This window comes from Prionailurus viverrinus, chromosome D3, assembly GCF_022837055.1.
Source record: "Prionailurus viverrinus isolate Anna chromosome D3, UM_Priviv_1.0, whole genome shotgun sequence".
Taxonomy (NCBI): domain Eukaryota; kingdom Metazoa; phylum Chordata; class Mammalia; order Carnivora; family Felidae; genus Prionailurus; species Prionailurus viverrinus.
The window spans coordinates 7,105,923-7,125,672 of NC_062572.1; the positions used below are offsets into that span (position 1 = coordinate 7,105,923).

Consider the following 19,750-nt stretch of genomic DNA (forward strand, 5'->3'; position numbering starts at 1 on the left):
TACAAAAAACGTAAGTTATAAGATACACTTAATACCGTCATTCTAAATATTTCACTCAAACCCCATTAGTTGAGCTAAATCCTATTGAGACCCATTTGTATGAAATGAAAAGGTAAGGTAGAATATGTATTCTTTCTTCAGAGCCCGATTTCCACCTGACTTCAAGGAAGTCTTTCTGACCAGCAAGCCCACACGCTTACTTTCCCTTCCTGCCTTCCACTCCCCCGTGCTTACTGCCTATACTGCGGTTACTGCTTTACTGTATGTATTCTCTAATCATGCAGCAAACTTCCTATTATAACTATATTGTTCACCAACTTTCATGTATATATCTTGTCTTTTCAGTAGACTCATAAGTTTTTTCTTTTTTTTTTTTTTTAATGTTTATGTATTTTTGAGAGACAGAGCACGAGCAGAGCAGGGGTGGGGAGGGGCAGAGAGAGAGGGAGACACAGAATCCAAAGCAGGCTCCAGGCTCTGAGCTGTCAGCACAGAGCCGGATGTAGGGCTTAAATCCACGAACTGTGAGATCATGACCCGAGCCGGAGTTGGACGCTTAACGGACTAAGCCACCCAGGAGCCCCGACTTGTAAATTTCTTAATGTGTGGGCCTTTTTAGTCCTCCAGGCACTTCAGGACAGCCTTTAACATACATTAGGCATTCCGTAAATACCTGTTCATTGGTCTGTTATTCCCCTTCCTATTAGTGTCACCGTAAACAGAAGTAAAGCCAGGACTGAAAGGGGACAGAGATTCAAGGGACAGAGATACAGTGGAAGGTGCCAAATGTGTTTACCATACTGCATTCATGACCGACCCAATTATCTGCTGGATATTTACACAGCGATATACTGAAAGCTGGTCTAAAGTAAGAAAGGCATGTGTGCATAAAATGAAGATTAAGAACACTATACGACAGGATACACCGTTAACTAAACTGTCTTCATGTCACATGTATTCAGGTATTCTGATCTGTAGAATTCTGGCCCCTCAGACAACTCAACCCCCACGTTTCTAGAATGGCACAGGCCATTTCACGCTCTTAGAGAATAACGTCACGCATCTCGCCCAAGTGCCTCCCAGGGGCAATGAGGTCCAAACAAGGAAAAAGCCAGTGTGATGGGGGCTCTTGCCTGCAAGACAACTCTGGGCTGGTATGGTAAGTATCAGCAGCAGCAGCAGCAACAGCTGGGACACAAAGCCAAATGTAACTACCCCCCTTCCCCCCCAGCAGAAGGCCTCAAAAGAAAAGTAAAGCACAGCAGTCACACCGTCCGGAGGGACAGTCGCTCCCCACGCCCACCGCTGCAACTGCTAACTACCAGCAAAGGGGCTGCTGGGAGCACAGGGCGGCCTCCACACCTGCGCGGTTACACACGGTGGGGACCTGCCCTCATTCCTGTGCCCGGTCATGACTCCCACGTAACACTGGTGCTTGGAAAAGTAGACTAAATGTAACTGTGGGGGCAGCTGTATGCCTGTTAAATTAAACCACACCTCATATATTTGTATTTTAACTTTACAGAGACCGATTTAATTCATACACTACACTGCTTGTTAGAGGTATGAAAAGGTGTCTCCTTCTATTAACAAGGAAAACAGGAAAATCCAGCTAAAATCAGAGATCACCCTCAGCTAGCTGAACTCCTACTCCAGTTACGTATACCATTCGCTGGCGTTATTTCTTTTAGGCAAGTGCTATGTCCTAGGTGTCTTTATTTTGCCCACCCCCGGCCCCATGAGTGCTAAACACTACACACTAAGTGTGCCTGAAAGAGGACATGATTCACCTCTGCGGTTTCCACTTGAGCTCAAAGCCCTGTACACAACAGACACACAAGTAATGCTAATGAATTTCTTTCATCAAGTGGCTAAATTGGGATCGTACCTAAAATTCTCAGATCAGGTCTCATTACAACACAGGATTATAATGGTAATTACTAGCTCATATATATTTATTCCCTATCCCTTAGGGAATGACGGTCAATACCGGCCTACAGTAAGTACTTAATAAGCAGACTGAACGATAAAATAATATACAAGATCATACTAACAGCATCTTACTAAGGTTACCTGGATTCCAGAACCTTTGATTCCTCCATCTTTGAGTCATATATCTGTAATAATTCCTGAGAATTTTCCACATTAAAATTAAGAAACTGCAGATCACTCTGTTGTTTTACATAAATCTGCCATAAATATTGATAAATAAGTTGTGACAATAAAACTGTATTGAGTCAACATTCAAATGCTACAACACATCAGATGGTGACTAGAGACATATGCTAAATATGTTTGCTTTAATTTTTCCTTTGTTAGCACTGAGATTTGTTAGTATAACTGGTTTCCTAACCTTTCGTTACCATAAGCCAAACACTACTGATTATGCTAAAGGTGACATACCTTTAATGTACTTAGGACACTAAAAGCACCATAAGCAAAAATCGGCAGACACACACTTTTCCTAATTTGATGTTTGTTTATAAACGTGTCCCACCTAACAGTAAGGGCAGGGGAACCGGGGACGTACCTGTCTCAGATTACGTAGTTCTGCGTCTGTACGTTCTTGCTTTGACTTGGCAATATCAAGTAACTCATCTTTCCTTTTTTCTCTCTGTGCTATTTAACAACAAATGTTATTCAAATATTTTTCATCAGCCATGTCAACACAAACCTCTTCATTTCCAAAAATTTAATGTTCCAGTGACATTTTCCTCCTGTTCCTGAACTTAAAATTTGCAAAATGCATGGCTGGGAAGAGCTTTTTCTGTGATTCTGACTAGATCTTTCACCAAATTTGAAAATTTTCACAGTGTAATTAATGCTGAGTCAAAGAAAAGATCCAGAATTGTATCAACTGTATGATCAAATCACACTGTGCGTTTATATACACGGACACAAAAATAAAAAGTCTGAGAACATTAAATATTAAAATAAGCTTTTTTGGATGGGAGGATTAATAACAATTATTTTTCTCTCTTTTTTGGGGGAGGGGGCATGATAAAATATGTATTACTTTAATTTTTAAAAATTTGTTCACAGGTGCGCCTGGGTGGCTCAGTTGGTTAAGCGGCCGACTTCGGCTCAGGTCATGATCTCACGGTCCGTGAGTTCGAGCCCCGCGTCGGGCTCTGTGCTGACAGCTCAGAGCCTGGAGCCTGTTTCAGATTCTGCATCTCCCTCTCTCTGACCCTCCCCGTTCATGCTCTGTCTCTCCCTGTCTCAAAAATAAATAAAAACGTTAAAAAAAATTTTTTTTAAATAAATAAAATAAAAATAAAAATTTGTTCACATTACATGACTAACATGAATGCATTTTCATTGCAAAAACCCAAACAACATATTACCTTTATCAACAGAATGAATGAATGAATGAATGAATGAATGAAATAAAACGGTTTCAGAACTTGGTAAATTGAGAACCCATAGGAAGAAAAGAATCTGAAGTGCTATACAAAGACTAGTACCAGAAAAAAAAAAAAACACATTAATATTACACTAAAGGAGAAATAAAGTGACTCACACAGAAATCAGAAATCAACAATAAATGCTTCACTTCAGAAAAAATCAGTAACTTTATAAGAAGTTCAAACTAAATGTATAAAATGACCCTGTAACTACATGAATTGAATTCGAAGTAAATCGGAGACAATCTCAATAAAAATTTATAACTTCTATCTATGGTTCTTTCATAAAACACCTTCTACATGTCATTTTTCTACATTTTCATTTTACATGAAAAAGGACAAAAGTCTTTATCGTCAGTTTCCATCTGGACATTGCAAAGACCACGTGAGGACACAGGCCCGTGCTTTGCTGCAGACTGTAACTCCACTGGACAGCTGCGCTGGGGGTCAGGGCACCAGCTGCAGGAAGGAGCCAGACAGGTCTGTGTACGCCGCCCAGTCTCCCCAGCGTGGCTCATGCTCAGCCCTTCCAACATGGGTCTGCAGCATCATCTCACCTTTGAAAGGTAATCCGCGTGCACAAGATGGAAAACGTGAAGAGAAGTTCAGTGAAAGCCACGTTGTCAGCTTGAAACTATCACGTCTTTTCTACTCCGTTCTGAATTTATTTCTTTGCATTATAGGCGTCAACACCATCATGAGAGCATATAAATGCAGTGCGCCTGCACTATTTATGCAGAGTTGCATTCAGTTTATGTGAATTCAATTATAAGCACAAAGAAAAAACTAAAAAAGGAATTGCAGCTAGTTTAACTGGAAGTAATGCCCACAGTGGATCTGTGACTCTCTCTGCTGGGCTCAGTTCCGCTTGCCTCTCATTATTAGCAGCACTGTGACACGGTGGGTGTAATTCCTAGTATTTTGAGATACTCGAGATACTTTGGATACAGTACGGCCCCTGACCAAAAGCCATATTTGGAGTTCACGGGTAATTTTAAATATATGTGAACTTTGCCTTAATCTCGGACTTTAGAATATCTACTAGTGCATAAGAGGCAACTCTACTGTAAATATCGGTGTTTCGCTCGGTCAGATACTTTTCTACATGGCTGGGTTTAGCTGAGAGATCAAAGCGGTGGGACCACTCTTTCTGTGGTCACAGAAAACAAAGAGATGTCGGACTCTGCTGGTAGCTGCCTGAGCGAGCAGCCTAAGAAAGACACCAGAGGGGAAAGGGCCCTGGTAGTCTGCACCCACCACATCTGGTCAAGGCTCTGCCTTTTACTGACCAGGAGACCTTAGGCAATCAATCACTCAATGCCACGGGGCTTCGTTTACAGGACAGTCAGGACCCCAGAAATATGAACTAGTATCATCACTTTATTTGCAAACTTCTTATAAGTAGTTATGTACAAAACAAAGAAACACATCATCTATGTGAAGCACTTCATCTTCAATAAGAGAAAAAAAAGTTTTGAACTTAACAGACATCTTAAGATGTCTTAAGACATCTTCCAGCTTCAAATAAAATGTGTTCATTTTCAGTTATAGCATCTGACAGGATATTACATATTAAGCCTTTTAAAATTATTTTAGGCTTCCTTCACTTTTATAATTTAAACACACAATAATTGTTTGAGACAGTGGTATGACTAGAAAAGGTGTTTAAGAGGGGAAACTGGGTGGCTCAGTCAGTTGAGCGTCTGACTCTTGATTTTGGCTCAGGTCATGATCTCACAGTTCGTGAGTTCCAGCCCCGCATCAGGCTCTGCGCCAGTGACATGGAGCCCGCTTGGGATTCTCTGTCTCCCTCTCTCTCTGCCCCTCCCCTGCTTGTGTTCTCTCTCATTCTCTCTCTCTCTCTCAAAAATAAATAAATAAACAACAACAACAAAAAAGAAAAGGTATTTAAGAGATAAGCTTAGGAGGGGTGCCTGGGTGGCTCTGTTGGTTAAGTGTCTGACTCTTGATTTGGGCTCAGATCATGATCTCACGGTTCATGAGATCAAGCCCCATATCAGGCTTTGCACTGACAGCATGGAGCCTGCTTGGGATTCTCTCTCTCCTCCTCTCTCTGCCCCTCCCCCACTCATGTCCTCCCTCCCCCGCCTCGCACAAAATAAACATTTAAAAAAAAATCAACATAAAAAATAATAAAATTATTCACAAAATGGATTTATTATAGTATTATCTAACAAATTCCATAATCCGTAATACATCCTAGTAATACACAATAGGATGTAGGAGTAAAAATTGCCAAATCAAAACAAAGGGAGACGGTTAAAATATATTGTAAATATCTTCCTTCCTCTGACCTCCCACAGCATTGTGTTCACATCTGTACAGTACTAGATTTTCTGTGGGCCTATGAGCTTCATAGCAACTAGCAGAGTGCCTGGCACACAAAAGCTGACCCAAAGATTGTTTGAATTCAACTGTAGAGCTATATATATACATATATGACTTTAGGATACATGTATATCTCATTTACACATACATTTTTAATAGATTACTTTGAGACAGCAATCCTAGAAATAATGAAAACAGTGACCTCTACTGGTAGAAAACTGCATTTTCCCCAATCTTTAATCACATGACCTTAAAATTAAGAATTTCATTTTATGTGAAAAAATGTTAATAATGCATTTTGCCCTTTAAGAAATTTATTCTCCTAGAAGGAAGGGCATTAAGGGTGTGTATAAATAAACCCCAAATATGTCAATTTAATTAATTCTATTTGAAACTTCACCTCCAAGTCTATGATTTTCCTCATACAAACTACCAGAATGAAAGCCTAATAAAATTTGGCTGGCAAGGACAGAGAGAAGATCTGTACATCAGTGGTTCTCGACTGGAAGTGGAGAGGGAGAGGTCTGAACTAGTGGAAACTAGTGGGGTATATACAGTGGGCAGTGTGGGAGAATGTGGTGGAGGGTGGGTGGAATGCAATATTTATATCTATCTTGAGGGGACCTAAGTTAAACTAGTGATAAATTTGCTTTTTTTTTTTTTTAAGTTTCCTTATTTAGGGGGCGTCTGGGTGGTTCAATCGGCTGGGTGTCTGACTCCTGATTTCAGCTCAGGTCATGATCTCATGGTTCATGGGTTTGAGCCTGTACACTGGACTCTGTGCTGGCAGCAAGGAGCTCGTTTGAGATTCTCTTTCTCTCTGTGCCCTTCCCCCCACTCAAAAATAAACATTTCGAAAAAATAAAATAAAATTTATTTATTTATTTTTGGGAGAGAGAGAGAGAGCGAAAGAGAGCAGGGGAGGGGCAGAGAAGGAGAGAGAAAGAATTCCAAGCAGGCTCCACACTGCCAGCCCAGAGCCCGACCTGAGACTCGAACTCATGAACCGTGAGATCATGACTTGAGCCAAAACCAACTCTGACGCTTAACTGAGTCACGCAGGCACCCGCCCTTTTTTTTTTAATGACTTTAATATTCCCTGACTGGTCCCTCCCTGTCCCTTAAAGGCTGTTAAGAAAACCAAAAAACAAAAAACTACTATTTTGATAGAGGTGTAATTCCTTCAGTCTGTTGTGGTCGTACCATAGAAAGTTTAGGTTACAAATATATAACTATTCAATCGCTTAAATTAACTTCTATTTTTACCAGTAAAAACCAATTCATCATGCAGGCAACTTTTCTCTTGCTTGAGGCGAATGATCTCTTCTCGTTGTTCGTTATTTTCTGTTGTCTTTTCATTTAGATCCTCTTCACAAATAGAAGAAAACAAAAGTCCTCAAATAAATACTAGTTCCTAGAAGACTATATACACTGAATACCTCATGCCCTCGGCACCCTTTCCAATCAATGTGAAATCCTGTTGGAGCTACAACCAAAATAGGCCCCATATTTGAATCTCACTGCATCCCTGGCAGTGACCCTTGTCAGGCTTCCGTATCCCTGACTGGCCTCTCTTTTACAGCCTAGAGTCCAAAGAACAATCAGGGTAGTCTTATTCTCTTTTTTTTTTAAGTAAACTCTACCCCCAATGTGGGGCTCAAACTCACGACCCCAAGATCAAGAATCACATGCTCTCCTGACTGAGCCAACCAGGACCCGCAGGGTAATCTTTTAAAAGTAAAACTCTTCATGTCACTTCTCCGCTAAAAGCTCTACCACACTTAGGATGAAATCTAAACTCACTACCCCAAGCCTTGCATGGCCCTGACTGTCACTCTCCCCATTCTTTGTTCTGTTCCTTGAACGTGTCCCAACCTCAAAACCCGGCCTAGGGCTTTTGTATTTGCTGTTCCTTCTGCCTGGAAGGCTCTGGGCCCAGATCCTCACATGGCTACTTTTCTCGCCATCCAAGCTTCTGCCCAAATGTTCTCCTCAAAGCCGCCTTCCCAGTCCACCCGGACTGAGTTCGTTGCCCTCACTCTCTAGTCCACTGTCCATTACCCTGTCATCCTTTAAAGAGATGACAAAGTCTGTCCCTGCTGTCAACGGGCTTACAGTGTGATTATGGTTTTAGCTGAAGCTACAAATGGAGACAAAGCCTACGATTTGGCACAAGTCAAGGCATCATAAGAACAAGATTTTAGAAGGCTGAGTCTTTTAAATTAAATCGACCACAATAAACTTTCACAATTTCAACAGCGACTCACTGGCTCAGGGGTGCAGGAGAACTGAAAATACTGACTGCGTCTGGTTCATGTCTGCACAATGACCTCCCTCGGGCCTGTGTGCTCCAGGCCCCTTGGAGGTTACTGCATGCCCTAAATGGAATTCAGAAAGGCTTATTCTGATCTTCCCTCTAGTGCACAGATGGCACCACTTTAGATAACGACCCTTGACCTCATCACAATGCCCCTCGCTCCATAAAAGCTATGGATTAAAGTCTGGACTTTGTGGAGAGTAGCTTATGTAGCACCAGGATCATGGGCCACCCGATCCCCCTGTCACTAAGTGACCCTGAATAAAACTCCATGTGAATGGTATGGAATGGCTTGCTTCATTTTTCAGTCTCAAAGTGCCTTCTCAGTCTGGAAGATACTTCTTTCCTCTACCTTCTGACAACGAGGCACTCCACTAAGGACAGAGGTCAGAGTAACTTCCACCAAAATACAGCTTTGTTATTCTAAGGTTGCTTGTTCCATGGTGAGAGCCTATGCTCATGTGGAGCTCGATGACCATTTACTCTGCCCCAGGGTGGGGAATGGCCAGAGAAAAGTGGGCCTACCGGGGCGCCTGGGTGGCTCAGTCGGTTGAGCATCTGACTTCAGCTCAGGTCATGATCTCACAGTTGGTGAGTTCAAGCCCCATATGGGGCTGGCTGCTGTCAGCACAGAACCTGCTTCAGATCCTCTGTCCCCCTCTCCACCCCTCCCCCACTTGCACTCTCTCAAAAATAAATGAAACATTAAAAAGGAAAGAAAAGAAAAGAAAGAAAAAGAAAGAAAGAAAGAAAGAAAGAAAGAAAGAAAGAAAGAAATAAAGAAAGAAAAGCGGGCCTACCTCCATGCTCTCTGTAGGAAAAGGTAAGCTTTTACTCCATCACCTACATCCACACTCACGTAAATAGGACTAACCTATTTGGTACACCTAGCCTCCATTTCACTATAAAGCTTCAAGTAATATTACTCAGAAAGAAATGAATGAGTTACTCTGAGAACAAAAATAGAAAATGAGAATGCAACAGGAATTTTCAAAAATAAAACATGCGCCAAAAAGCCGCTCTGGCAGGTGTGTTGTTGTGGTAATTCCTCAGCCCTTCCCTGCGCTCCTCCCGGGGAGGGACAGATCTTTCTCCACTGCTGGACTTTGGGTTTAGCCACATGATGCTTTGGCCAACAGAGTGAGGGTATGTCGGGTCCTCATGTGTCTCTGCTTCTTCTTTCTTTCTTTCTTCCTTCCTTCCTTCCTTCCTTCCTTCCTTCCTTCCTTCCTTCCTCCCTCCCTCCCTCCCTCTCTCTCTCTCTCTTTCTTTCTTTCTTTCTTTCCTTACTTATAAAGTAAGCTCTATGCCCAACGTGGGGCTTGAACTCATGACCCTGAGATCAAGAGCCACATGCTCTCCTGACTGAGCCAGCCAGTCGTCCCTGGGTGGGGAAAAGTGCCCAGGCCAGCCTACCAGCAAGGAGAAGTGAGACTCATAAAGCCCCCAGAGGAGCAGCTCGGCTGGGCCCAAGCAACATAAGCCAATTCCCATCAGGCTGATACATGAACTTATCACATGCTTACGGTTGCACGCCACTGAGATATAGTCACTGGTTGTTACAAAGCATAAATTAACAAGAGCTGACTGGTCCAGCAAAGGCAAAAGTATTTTGAAAATATAATGCATTATGCACTTTCCCCCAAGTCTGTTATTTATTTTGTAACACAAAAACCGTAGCATAGGGGCGCCTGGATGGCTCAGTCGGTTAAGCGTCCGACTTCGGCTCAGGTCATGATCTCTCGGTTTGTGAGTTCAAGCCCCACATCGGGCTCTGTGCTGACCGCTCAGAGCCTGGAGCCTGTTTCGGATTCTGTGTCTCCTCCTCTCTCTGCCCCTCCCCTGCTCATGCTCTGTCTCTCTCTGTCTCTTAATAATAAAGAAATGTTTAAAAAAAAAAACAAAAAAATACAAAAAAAAAACCTGTAGCATAATTGTATACAAGTGCAATGAACATTTCATGGTAGGACCTAAGGCCAGACCTACCCTCAATCACAAGATGAAGTGAACCCACATGAAGAAATATGTGCCCGAGGTAAAATGCTTGAGTTGATATCTCTTCCTTACCTTTTAGTTTACTGACTTCAATTTTAAGTGCCTTCAATTTCTGCTTGTAGTCTTGTTTTTCCTTCACAATACAAGTCTCCACCATCTTAGCGTCACGCAAGGCATGCTCTAACAATTTAAATTTTCCTGAGCAGTCTGCAATGTGATTGACGGCCTCGATAATATCTTTGTCCTAAAAACCAAATGTGAAGACTGTTCTGTAAGATTTTTTAAGTTCCAACTAATCAGGATAAGATCTCGCTATGAGCCAGGTTCCATTCTAGGCACTTCGCTGCTAACTCACGTAATCTCCACAGGGGCTCTCTGAGGTAGGTACTACCTTTATCGGCAGGTGACAGACGAGTGTTACGCAACTAGTCAGAGATGGAGCTCCAATTTGCACCTAGTTAGTTGCCCCGGCAACCATGCATGAACCACCACGGCCTGTGGTCTCAGAAAGTTTATAACCACAGTGTGATCGTGCAATAGGAGAGCTGTTGGCCACTGGAATGGGCCTTACTCTCTGCACTACAGATAAATCCCATGGGCCTCTCTCTTCCCTTCTTTTCAGCTTGTTAAAATGGCAGACTCCAGGGGCGCCTGGGCGGCTCAGTTGGTTATGCGTCCGACTTCAGCTCAGGTCATGATTGTGAGTTCGAGCCCCGTGTCAGGCTCTGTGCTGACAGCTTGGAGCCTGGCGCCTGCTTCAGATTCTGAGTCTCCCTCTCTCTCTCTGCCCCTTCCCTGCTTGCACTCTCTTTCTCTCTCTCTAAAAAATGAATAAACATTTTTTAAAAATTTAGAAAAATTTAGAAAAAAATTTGAGAGAGACAGAGCATGATCAGGGGAGGGGCAGAGAGAATCCCAAGCAGGCTCAGCACTGTCAGCACAGAGCCCAATGTGGGGCTTGAACTCGTGAACTCTGAGACTGTCACCTAAGCCGAAGTCGGACACTTAACCAACTGAGCCACCCAGGCGGCCCTGTTAAGAAAGCTTGCCCATGACCACTTTAAAACAGTAAACTGCTGGGGGAAATCACACGTGAATTACCAGGAGCGTCCCATTATACCTAAATCACTCTCTTATTCTCCAGCTGCCAAACATATGTGACAGCAGAAGAGACTGCCAATCGCTGATCATGGCATGTTAGTGGCTCTATCAACTACTTGATTGCTAATAGTTTTTCTCTCCATTAAAAAAAAACTTAACAAGCAATCTAACTGGCAATGACTTTATGAGACATAATATTGGATACCTCAAAAGAAAACAAGTTAATCCAGACATGCTAAACCATGGAACAAGCCTTGGAGACAGAGACCAAAAGTGGAGTCCTGCCTCCTCTCTCAAGGCCTTAGGGGCATCATTTTTGTTGTTGTTGTTTTTATTTATGAGAGAGTGCAAACGGGGGAAGGGCAGAGAGAGGGGGACAGAGGATCAGAAGCAGGCTCTGTGCTTGAGGCTGAGTGCAGCGAGCCAACGTGGGGCTCGAACTCACAAACCGTCAGACCTGAGCCAAAATCGGACACTCAACCGACTGAGCCACCCAGGTGCCTCCTTAGAGACACCATTTTAAACTTGTTTCCCTCTTTTCTGAGAATTTTATTTTTTTAAATATTTTTTTATGTATAAGTAATCTCTACACACAACCTGAGGCTTGAACCTACAACCTGGAGATCAAGAGTTGTATGCTCCACTGACTAAGCCAGCCAGATGCCCCTAAAATGAGAATTTTAAAAGACAGAGCAACATTGGTAGGTAGCTCTACCATCCGATTTGCAATGGGACTTAAGTAAGATAATGTACGTGACGACACTTTATCAAGTTCAAAGTGCTCTGGCAGATGGAGGTATTATTATTTGAATTACCTTTAGCTTTATCATTGTAGTGAGAGCCTGTTCTCGAGCTTGTAATTGTCCTACCTGAGCAGAAAGTTCCACTAATGTGTTGCTGAGATTTTCATTTCTAGCCTACAAGAAAACAAGACATAAAATACTAATTGAATCATTTAAAAGCTTTCATTACTATCATTAGCCGCAATCTGTGCTCAGTCTTCCGTTTTGTTTTTTCTGTACCTTTTATTTAGTAACAAAGTAGGCCAAGTCAATCAAAAAGGAATACAAATATCTCTGTCCATTACCTCTAGCGTCCTCCCCATACTTATGTTTGCCCTACTGAATCATACTGGTTATGCTTATAAATGTCTATTTCCCAACCTCTTCCATGTATAATTCTAGGTTGGCAGAAAAGAAAATAAACAAATGAAAACCGGATTGGTAAAGAGATTCCCTTCGCTGAAGTCAAGTAGCATTAGTGAACTTCTGTGCGTTTGTATTTCTTACTCTATGTTGAAAGAACTTCACTTCATATTGGGGTATTCCCACTTATCAGGGTTTTTTTCCCCCTTAACCACAGAACTGAACCACAGAACTACACGATATATTTGGAAATACAAACTACATGATGTATTTGGTTGGGAAAAAAAAGAATAATGAGGCTTTTTAAACAGTATCTTCGTGAAGGAAACTTAAATGCATGCTACTAAGTGAAAGAAGCCAATCTGAAAAAGCTACTTATTATATTCCAACTATACGACATTCTGGAAAAGACACAACTACGGAGAGTAAAAAAGGTCAGCAGTTGCCAGGGGTTAGCGGAGACAGGAATGGAGCACAGGCTTTTTAGGGCAGTGAAACTATTCTGTACAATACTACGGTGGCGGGTACATGTCATTACACATTTGTCAAAACCCACAGCATATACACCACCACGAATGAACCCTAATGTAAACTGTGGACTTTGGGGGATAATGATGTGTCAGTGTAGATTCACTGAGTATAACCAAGGTACTACTGTGGGTGCAGAATGTCCACAGCTGGGGAGACTGTGTTTGGTGGTGGAAACAGGGGGCATGGGAGAAATTTTTGTACCTTCCACTTGATTTTGATTTTAACATGAAATTGCTCTAAAAAATAAAGCTTATTAATTAAAAAAAAAGTCTTGATGCCACAAACTACATTGCATCCCTCCCAAAACATGCATGTTGAAGTCCTAACCTCCAATATGATGTTATCTGGAGATGCTCCTTTGAGAGATAATCAGGTATAAAAGAGGTCACGAGAGTGGGGCCCTCACAATGGGATTAGTATCCTTATAAGAAAAGACACCAGAGATCTTGCTCATTCCCTCTCTCATGTATTTCCTTTTTTTTTTTTTTTTTTTTAAGTAAGCTCTATGCCCAATGTGGGGCTTGAACTCATGACCCTGAGATCAAGATTTGCATGCTTCACTAACTGAGCCAGTCAGGCACCCCTACATTTCCATTTTTTCATGCAACATATCACTGGATTCTAGAATAGTTTTTACTTATCTTCTACCTAGAAACTACAGAATAATCTGAAAAAATAAAAAAGGCATGATTATTATGAAACAAAAATATGGTGCTCTCTCCATGCCTCTCATAAAACAGGAGTTCAAAAAATATCTTCATGACCAGAGCTGAAAACTGGAAAATCAGTCTTACCGATTTTATTCCCAATGGGCCACTAACATGACATAGATATTGTTTATGTTTATCATTGTTTACCATATCATTTTTATCATGTTTATCATTGTTTATCATTATCATATAAGGCATGAGAAAGCCTAGTTGGAAGCTACCAAAACTTCCAACCAAAACTTACTCATCTCAGACTCTGAGAAAGGCTTCTAAAATAACCCATTACTGGGGCGCCTGGGTGGCGCAGTCGGTTGGGCGTCCGACTTCAGCCAGGTCATGATCTCGCGGTCCGTGAGTTCGAGCCCCGCGTCAGGCTCTGGGCTGATGGCTCAGAGCCTGGAGCCTGTTTCCGATTCTGTGTCTCCCTCTCTCTCTGCCCCTCCCCCGTTCATGCTCTGTCTCTCTCTGTCCCCAAAAATAAATAAACGTTGAAAAAAAAATTTTTTTAAATAACCCGTTACTGATGAAATGACAGATGCTCCTAGACCCAATGGCCTGAGAGCAAAAGTGGTAATGAAGTTCATCTCCAAGACGGCACAGCTCTGTGCAGCCAACCAAAGCCACACAGTGGACACAAAACCATGGCAGTGGAGGGAAGGACAGATTTCATACACAGGCATGCATTTTCATGGAAGCATTTAAATCCAATTTCTCAGTAACTGAAACACAAACAGAATTTGGGCAAGTGAAACTCATCACAAAATAAAACCAACCTCAAGGTCTTCAGAAAGGAGAGAGGAATGGGTTGCCTTTTGAGCCATTTCCTGAAGCTGTAGTTGAGTCTTCTGAAGAGCCACCTGGTATTCAGTTTGATTAGATTCAAGGGTTTTTACCTTCTTCGTGAGTGACCGGATTATTTCAGTTCTTTTGTGTAGTTCACCTGAGGGAAATTTCATCAATAACTAACTTGTGACCAGAACTGAAGCTTAAAATGCATCATATTCAAACACAAAACTAAAAAGGTAAGTGTGCTATGGGGTGCGTAAGTGGCTCAGCTGGTTAAGCATCAGACTCTTGGTCTTGGTGCAGGTCATAATCTTTTGGTGGGTGAGATCGAGCCCCACACTGGGCTCTGTGCTGACAGTGCAGAGCCTACTTGGGATTCTCTCTCTCTGCCCCCCCCCCCGGCCCCCCGCTTGCACACTCTCTCTCTCAAAATAAATAAACTTAAAAAAAAAAAATAGGCGTGCCTGGATGGCTCAGTCAGTTGTGTCCAACTTCGGCCCAGGTCATCATCTTACGGTTTGTGGGTTCAAGCCCGCCGGGCTCTGTGCTGACAGCTCAGAGCCTGGAGCCTGTTTCAGATTCTGTGTCTCTCTCTCTCTCTCTGCCCCTCCCCTGTTCGTACTCTGTCTCTCTCTCTCTCAAAAATAAATAAACTTAAAAATATTTTAAATAAAAATAAAAGGTAAGCATGCTAAAGAATTTTTTAAAGGATAACTCTTTTTAAAGAGTTTATTATGGGGGCGCCTGGGTGGCTCAGTCGGTTAAGTGTCCAACTTCGGCTCAGGTCGTGACATCATGGTCTGTGGGTTTGAGCCCCATGTCGGGCCCCGTGCTAACAGCTCAGAGCCCGGAGCCTGCTTTGGATTCCGTGTCTCCCTCTCTCTCTGCACCTCCCCTGCTTGCACTGTCTCTCTCTCTCCTAAAAAATAAACATTAAAAAAAATTTTTTTAAATAAAAAGTTTATTATGAAACACACGATACCATATTCAAGAAATAGAACACTGTCGGCAACCCAGAAGCCCCCTGGATATCACTTCCTAAGCACAATCTCTCCAGTTTCCACTTTCCCAAACATTATCCGTAACTTAATCATTTCTTTGCTTTTTAATTATAGTTTTACCACCTATGACCACATCCCTAAAAATACGGTTTGATTTGAACCATATATAATTAGAATTATACTCCGAGTTCTTGTTTGTTTTTTTTCACTTAAGATTATGATCCTAAGATCTATCCACATTGTTGTGGTTAACTGGTGTTTGGGCACTGTTGTTGCTACATAATATCCCATTATATGATTATGCCAAAATTTATTTACCCATTCTATTGGTGGTCACTTGGGTTGCTTCCACTTTGCAGCGGACTATGAACAAGGTTGTTCTGAATATTCTTATACGTGTATCTTGGTGCATTTTTGCACGAATTTCTCTGGAGCCATCCTAGTACTCAAATGGGGTCCCTGAGCCACCAGCACTGACATCACCTGGGAATTTGTTAGAAATGCAGACTCTTAGGTGCCAGACCTATTGTATCAGAATCTACATTTTAACAAGATCTTTAGGTAATTCATGTGTCCTCCGAACTGTGGGTATATTCCTAGAAGTGGAAATGCTGGGGCCATGAGCCATGTTTATCTTCAACTTTACTAGATACTGTTAAATGATTTTCCAAAGTAGTTGCACCGACGCTCCCACCTGCAGTGAAGGAGTCTTCCCTTGGCTCCACACCTCTACCAACACCTGATTAACTACTACCAGTCTGAGAAACGTAAAGGGTGTCTATCTCATTACAGTTTTAATTTGCATTTCCCTAATTAGTAATGAGAATGATTGTCTTTTTTACATATTTACTAGCCAGTTTTCCATGAAATGCCAATTAACATTTCTTATTTTAAAATCAGATACTGATGGCTACTTGTTATCTTCATTCTTTAACATATTTGTTTAAGATATATTACATCTAATGAAACACTGTTTATGTGTATACATGTGTGGACGGGTATAGTCAGAGTAAAATCAAATGGTCATCAAAGAAATGGAAAATTACTCATATTTAGATGGTCATGTCTACAGAATCCTTTGTGTAAGGGAAGTAAAAAAGGAGGTGTTATATGGTTATCTTTCTATTAAGGAGATCTAGTGTTTTCCTTTCTAATACCGTCTAACATTAACGTAGTGTCACTAGAACATTCAGACTTTAGGGCAGCACGAAAGGATGACAGAATTAAAATATGGTACAAAAGAACGTTTTTTCCAAGCCATTTTTGAGACTGCTATATTTTTAAAAAGATGACTGGGGGCGCCTGGGTGGCTCATTCAGTTCAGCGTCTGACTTTGGCTCAGGTCATGATCTGAGTTCGTGGGTTCAGCCCAGCATCAGGCTCTGTGCTGACAGCCCGGAGCCTGGAGCCTGCTTCAGATTCTGCATCTCCCTCTCTCTCTGCCCCTCCTCCACTCATGCTCTGTCTCTCTCTCTTAAAAATAAACATTAGGGGCGCCTGGGTGGCGCAGTCGGTTAAGCGTCCGACTTCAGCCAGGTCACGATCTCGCGGTCCGGGAGTTCGAGCCCCGCGTCGGGCTCTGGGCTGATGGCTCAGAGCCTGGAGCCTCTTTCCGATTCTGTGTCTCCCTCTCTCTCTGCCCCTCCCCCGTTCATGCTCTGTCTCTCTCTGTCCCCAAAATAAATAAACGTTGAAAAAAAAAATTAAAAAAAAAAAAATAAAATAAATAAACATTAAAAAAATAAAATAAAGTCTAAAAAAATAAAAATAAATTTAAAAAGATGATTGTTTTAGGTACTTCAGATTAAGTTCAATACCAAAAGTTTATAAAATCTTTCAGTTCAACAGAAATGGCCAGTCTGATAGAATCTTTATTCATATTCTAGCTCAAAACTAATTTCCCTCAGATTCACTCTCAACACTGCAGCCTAAAAATTGGAATTCTGGGGTACCTGGGTGGCTCAGTCAGTTGAGCGTCTGACCTTGGCTCAGTTCATGATCTCATTCCTTGTGAGTTGGAGCCCCACATCAGGCTCTGTGCTGACAACTCACAGCTCAGAACCCTGGAGTCTGCTTTGGATTCTGTCTCTGTCTCTCTGCCCGTCCCCTGCTCGTGCTCTCTGTGTCTCTCTCAAATATAAATAAACATTAAAATTTTTTTAAAAAAATTGGAACTCTAACCTGCTTCGGATTCTGTGTCTCCCTCTCTCTCTGCCCCTCCCCTGCTCACCTTCTGTCTCTCTCTCTCTCTCCCTCAAAAATAAACATTAAAAAATTTTTTTTTTTTTAATTGGAGCTCTATCCAGGGGCACCTGAGTGGCTGAGTTGGTTAAGCATCTGACTCCTGATTTCGGCTCAGGTCATGATCTCACCGTTTGTGAGTTCGAGCCCCATATCAGGCACTGACAGTACAGGGCCTGCTTGGGATTCTCTCACCCTCTCTCCCTCCCTCCCTGAGCCCCTCCCCTGCTCATGCTCTCTCTCTCAAAATAAACCTTAAAAAAAAAATTGGAGCTCTATCCATCATCCTTTCTACATTTAAGTTGTCTGTCCTACTTTAATTCACATTGTGTTTGTTCGATTGTGAGTGTTCATAAAGGCCTCCTATCTTCAAGTAAACTGAACTCCAGGACAGCAGGTATTGTGTTGAGATATTCCTTCTCTTATCTTTCCCATGAACCCACCCTCCACTCCTTTTTTTTGTTGTTTTTTTTTTTCATTTTTTTTTTTTAATGTTTATTTATCATTGAGAGACACAGAGCGTGAGCAGGGGAGGGGCAGAGAGAGAGGGAGACACAGAATCCGAAGCAGGCTCTAGGCTCCGAGCTGTCAGCACAGAGCCCCACGCGGGGCTCAAACTCACCAACTGTGAGAGCATGACCTGAGCCGAAGTCGGCTGCCCAACCAACTGAGCCACCCAGGCGCCCCCCTCCACTCCTTTTTTGAAATGTATTTAACATTTAAATAGCGGTTGTGTCTAACCCGTGAGTCCTTTTAATATGCTGGCATACAGAAGTGTGGAAGAGATACTGCTAATGTATTTCTGACCCTCTAATTTGCTGCAACGTTCTTCCAAAGTCAACACTTTCTGCCGATCCTCTTCCCATGAAAGAAGTTGTCTCTGATGTACTGCAACCATATCATTGAGCTCCTTATCTCGATCTTTTAATTCTCCAATGAGCAGCTGCAGCTCCTTCCGCTGTTTCTCGATAGTGGAAATCTCAACTTCCGACCCGATGTTCTAAACACAGAAAGTAGTTTTATATAAAAAAACAAAAAACAAAAAACTAATCAATAAATAAATCAGCCAAAGCATATTTTCCAAATAACTGTATCTTCTTTTGCTGCCAATTCAAGGCAGTTAAATTATTTTTTATGCACTGGTTATTATATGGCATCAACGTTACATATATTTAAATAAGTTCATGCTACTGTGCATGAACTCTATAATTTTGTCATACCACCACACACTGCTCTTAAAAAGTGGGACCATTTGTCCCACCTTCATTAGCTAATCTCAAATAAACTCATTTCGGTATTTTTGTGTCTTTGCTGTCAACCTATTCCTTGTATCAATTAACAGTATTATCCCACACTTTGGCCCAACAATTCGGGGCCAATCAAGTAAAGGAAACCGTGAAATATTAGTGTTTAAATGAAAATAATTCTCGTAACATCTAGCACATATACTCCATCTACCAAGAACAATTTAATGTTGTGATTGGTCCAAAATCAACACGCCTGTTTATAAACACATTTTGTAAGGGAAAAATTTCAAACGCATATGGTAACAAGGGAACTGTACGATAAACTCATGCTCAGTGCCTACGTCCTACCATCATCAAGTTTCAATTTTCCTTTCTCTTTTTGTTGTTGATAAAATATATGTATATATTTCATTCTTACGTATTTTGGTATGCATCTCTAAAAATGAAACTTTTTTTTTTTATATAACCATGATGCCACTTCATACCTAACAAAATTATCTACAATACCCTTTAAGCATACGTCATTTTTAAGTCTGGTGCATGAAGTTGGTCTGACGTAAGTGTGAAACCAGAATTAACCGTTTTAGTGGCTCTATAACCTTGCACAAGTTACTTAACCTCCCTAAGCCTTGGTTTCCTGAGGAACATGTAAAATGGTAATAACAACAGTTAAACTTCTTAGAGTTGTGTGTATTAAGGAAGATGAACTGCAAAGCACTCCACATTACTTGGCACAGGGCAGGCATTCAGCAAACATTAGCTTTCTTATTTTTTTTCCCAAGGAAAAATGTTAGATACCAACTTCAACATGTGAAAGGGAAGTGTAGCTTTTCCAAACATTAGCTATTATTAAGACGGTAAACCACATTTTTGAACTATGGTACTGCCCCCTACCTATGAACTAAAGGTGTTACTTTAAA

The 19,750-nt window shown here is 41.7% G+C and overlaps 1 protein-coding gene across 6 annotated transcripts in view; it reads right to left on the reverse strand.

Moving 5' to 3' along the window:
• Positions 1-19,750, reverse strand: part of CCDC62 (coiled-coil domain containing 62) — a 44,471-nt gene that overhangs the window by 23,855 nt on the left and 866 nt on the right. For 3 of the 6 annotated variants that reach the window (XR_007145920.1, XM_047828403.1, XM_047828407.1), the window contains exons 2-8: positions 18,391-18,583; positions 14,329-14,495; positions 11,985-12,086; positions 10,141-10,312; positions 7,023-7,124; positions 2,531-2,619; positions 2,074-2,189 (exon numbers count right to left, since the gene is read on the reverse strand). Coding sequence is in view for 5 of the 6 variants with exons in the window: in XM_047828403.1 (XP_047684359.1) it covers positions 2,074-2,189; positions 2,531-2,619; positions 7,023-7,124; positions 10,141-10,312; positions 11,985-12,086; positions 14,329-14,495; positions 18,391-18,583 (941 nt within the window). In the remaining variant the exon portion in view is untranslated. The remainder of the gene's footprint in view (positions 1-2,073; positions 2,190-2,530; positions 2,620-7,022; positions 7,125-10,140; positions 10,313-11,984; positions 12,087-14,328; positions 14,496-18,390; positions 18,584-19,750) is intronic. The other 3 variants (XM_047828404.1, XM_047828408.1, XM_047828405.1) reach the window with 3 other exon arrangements.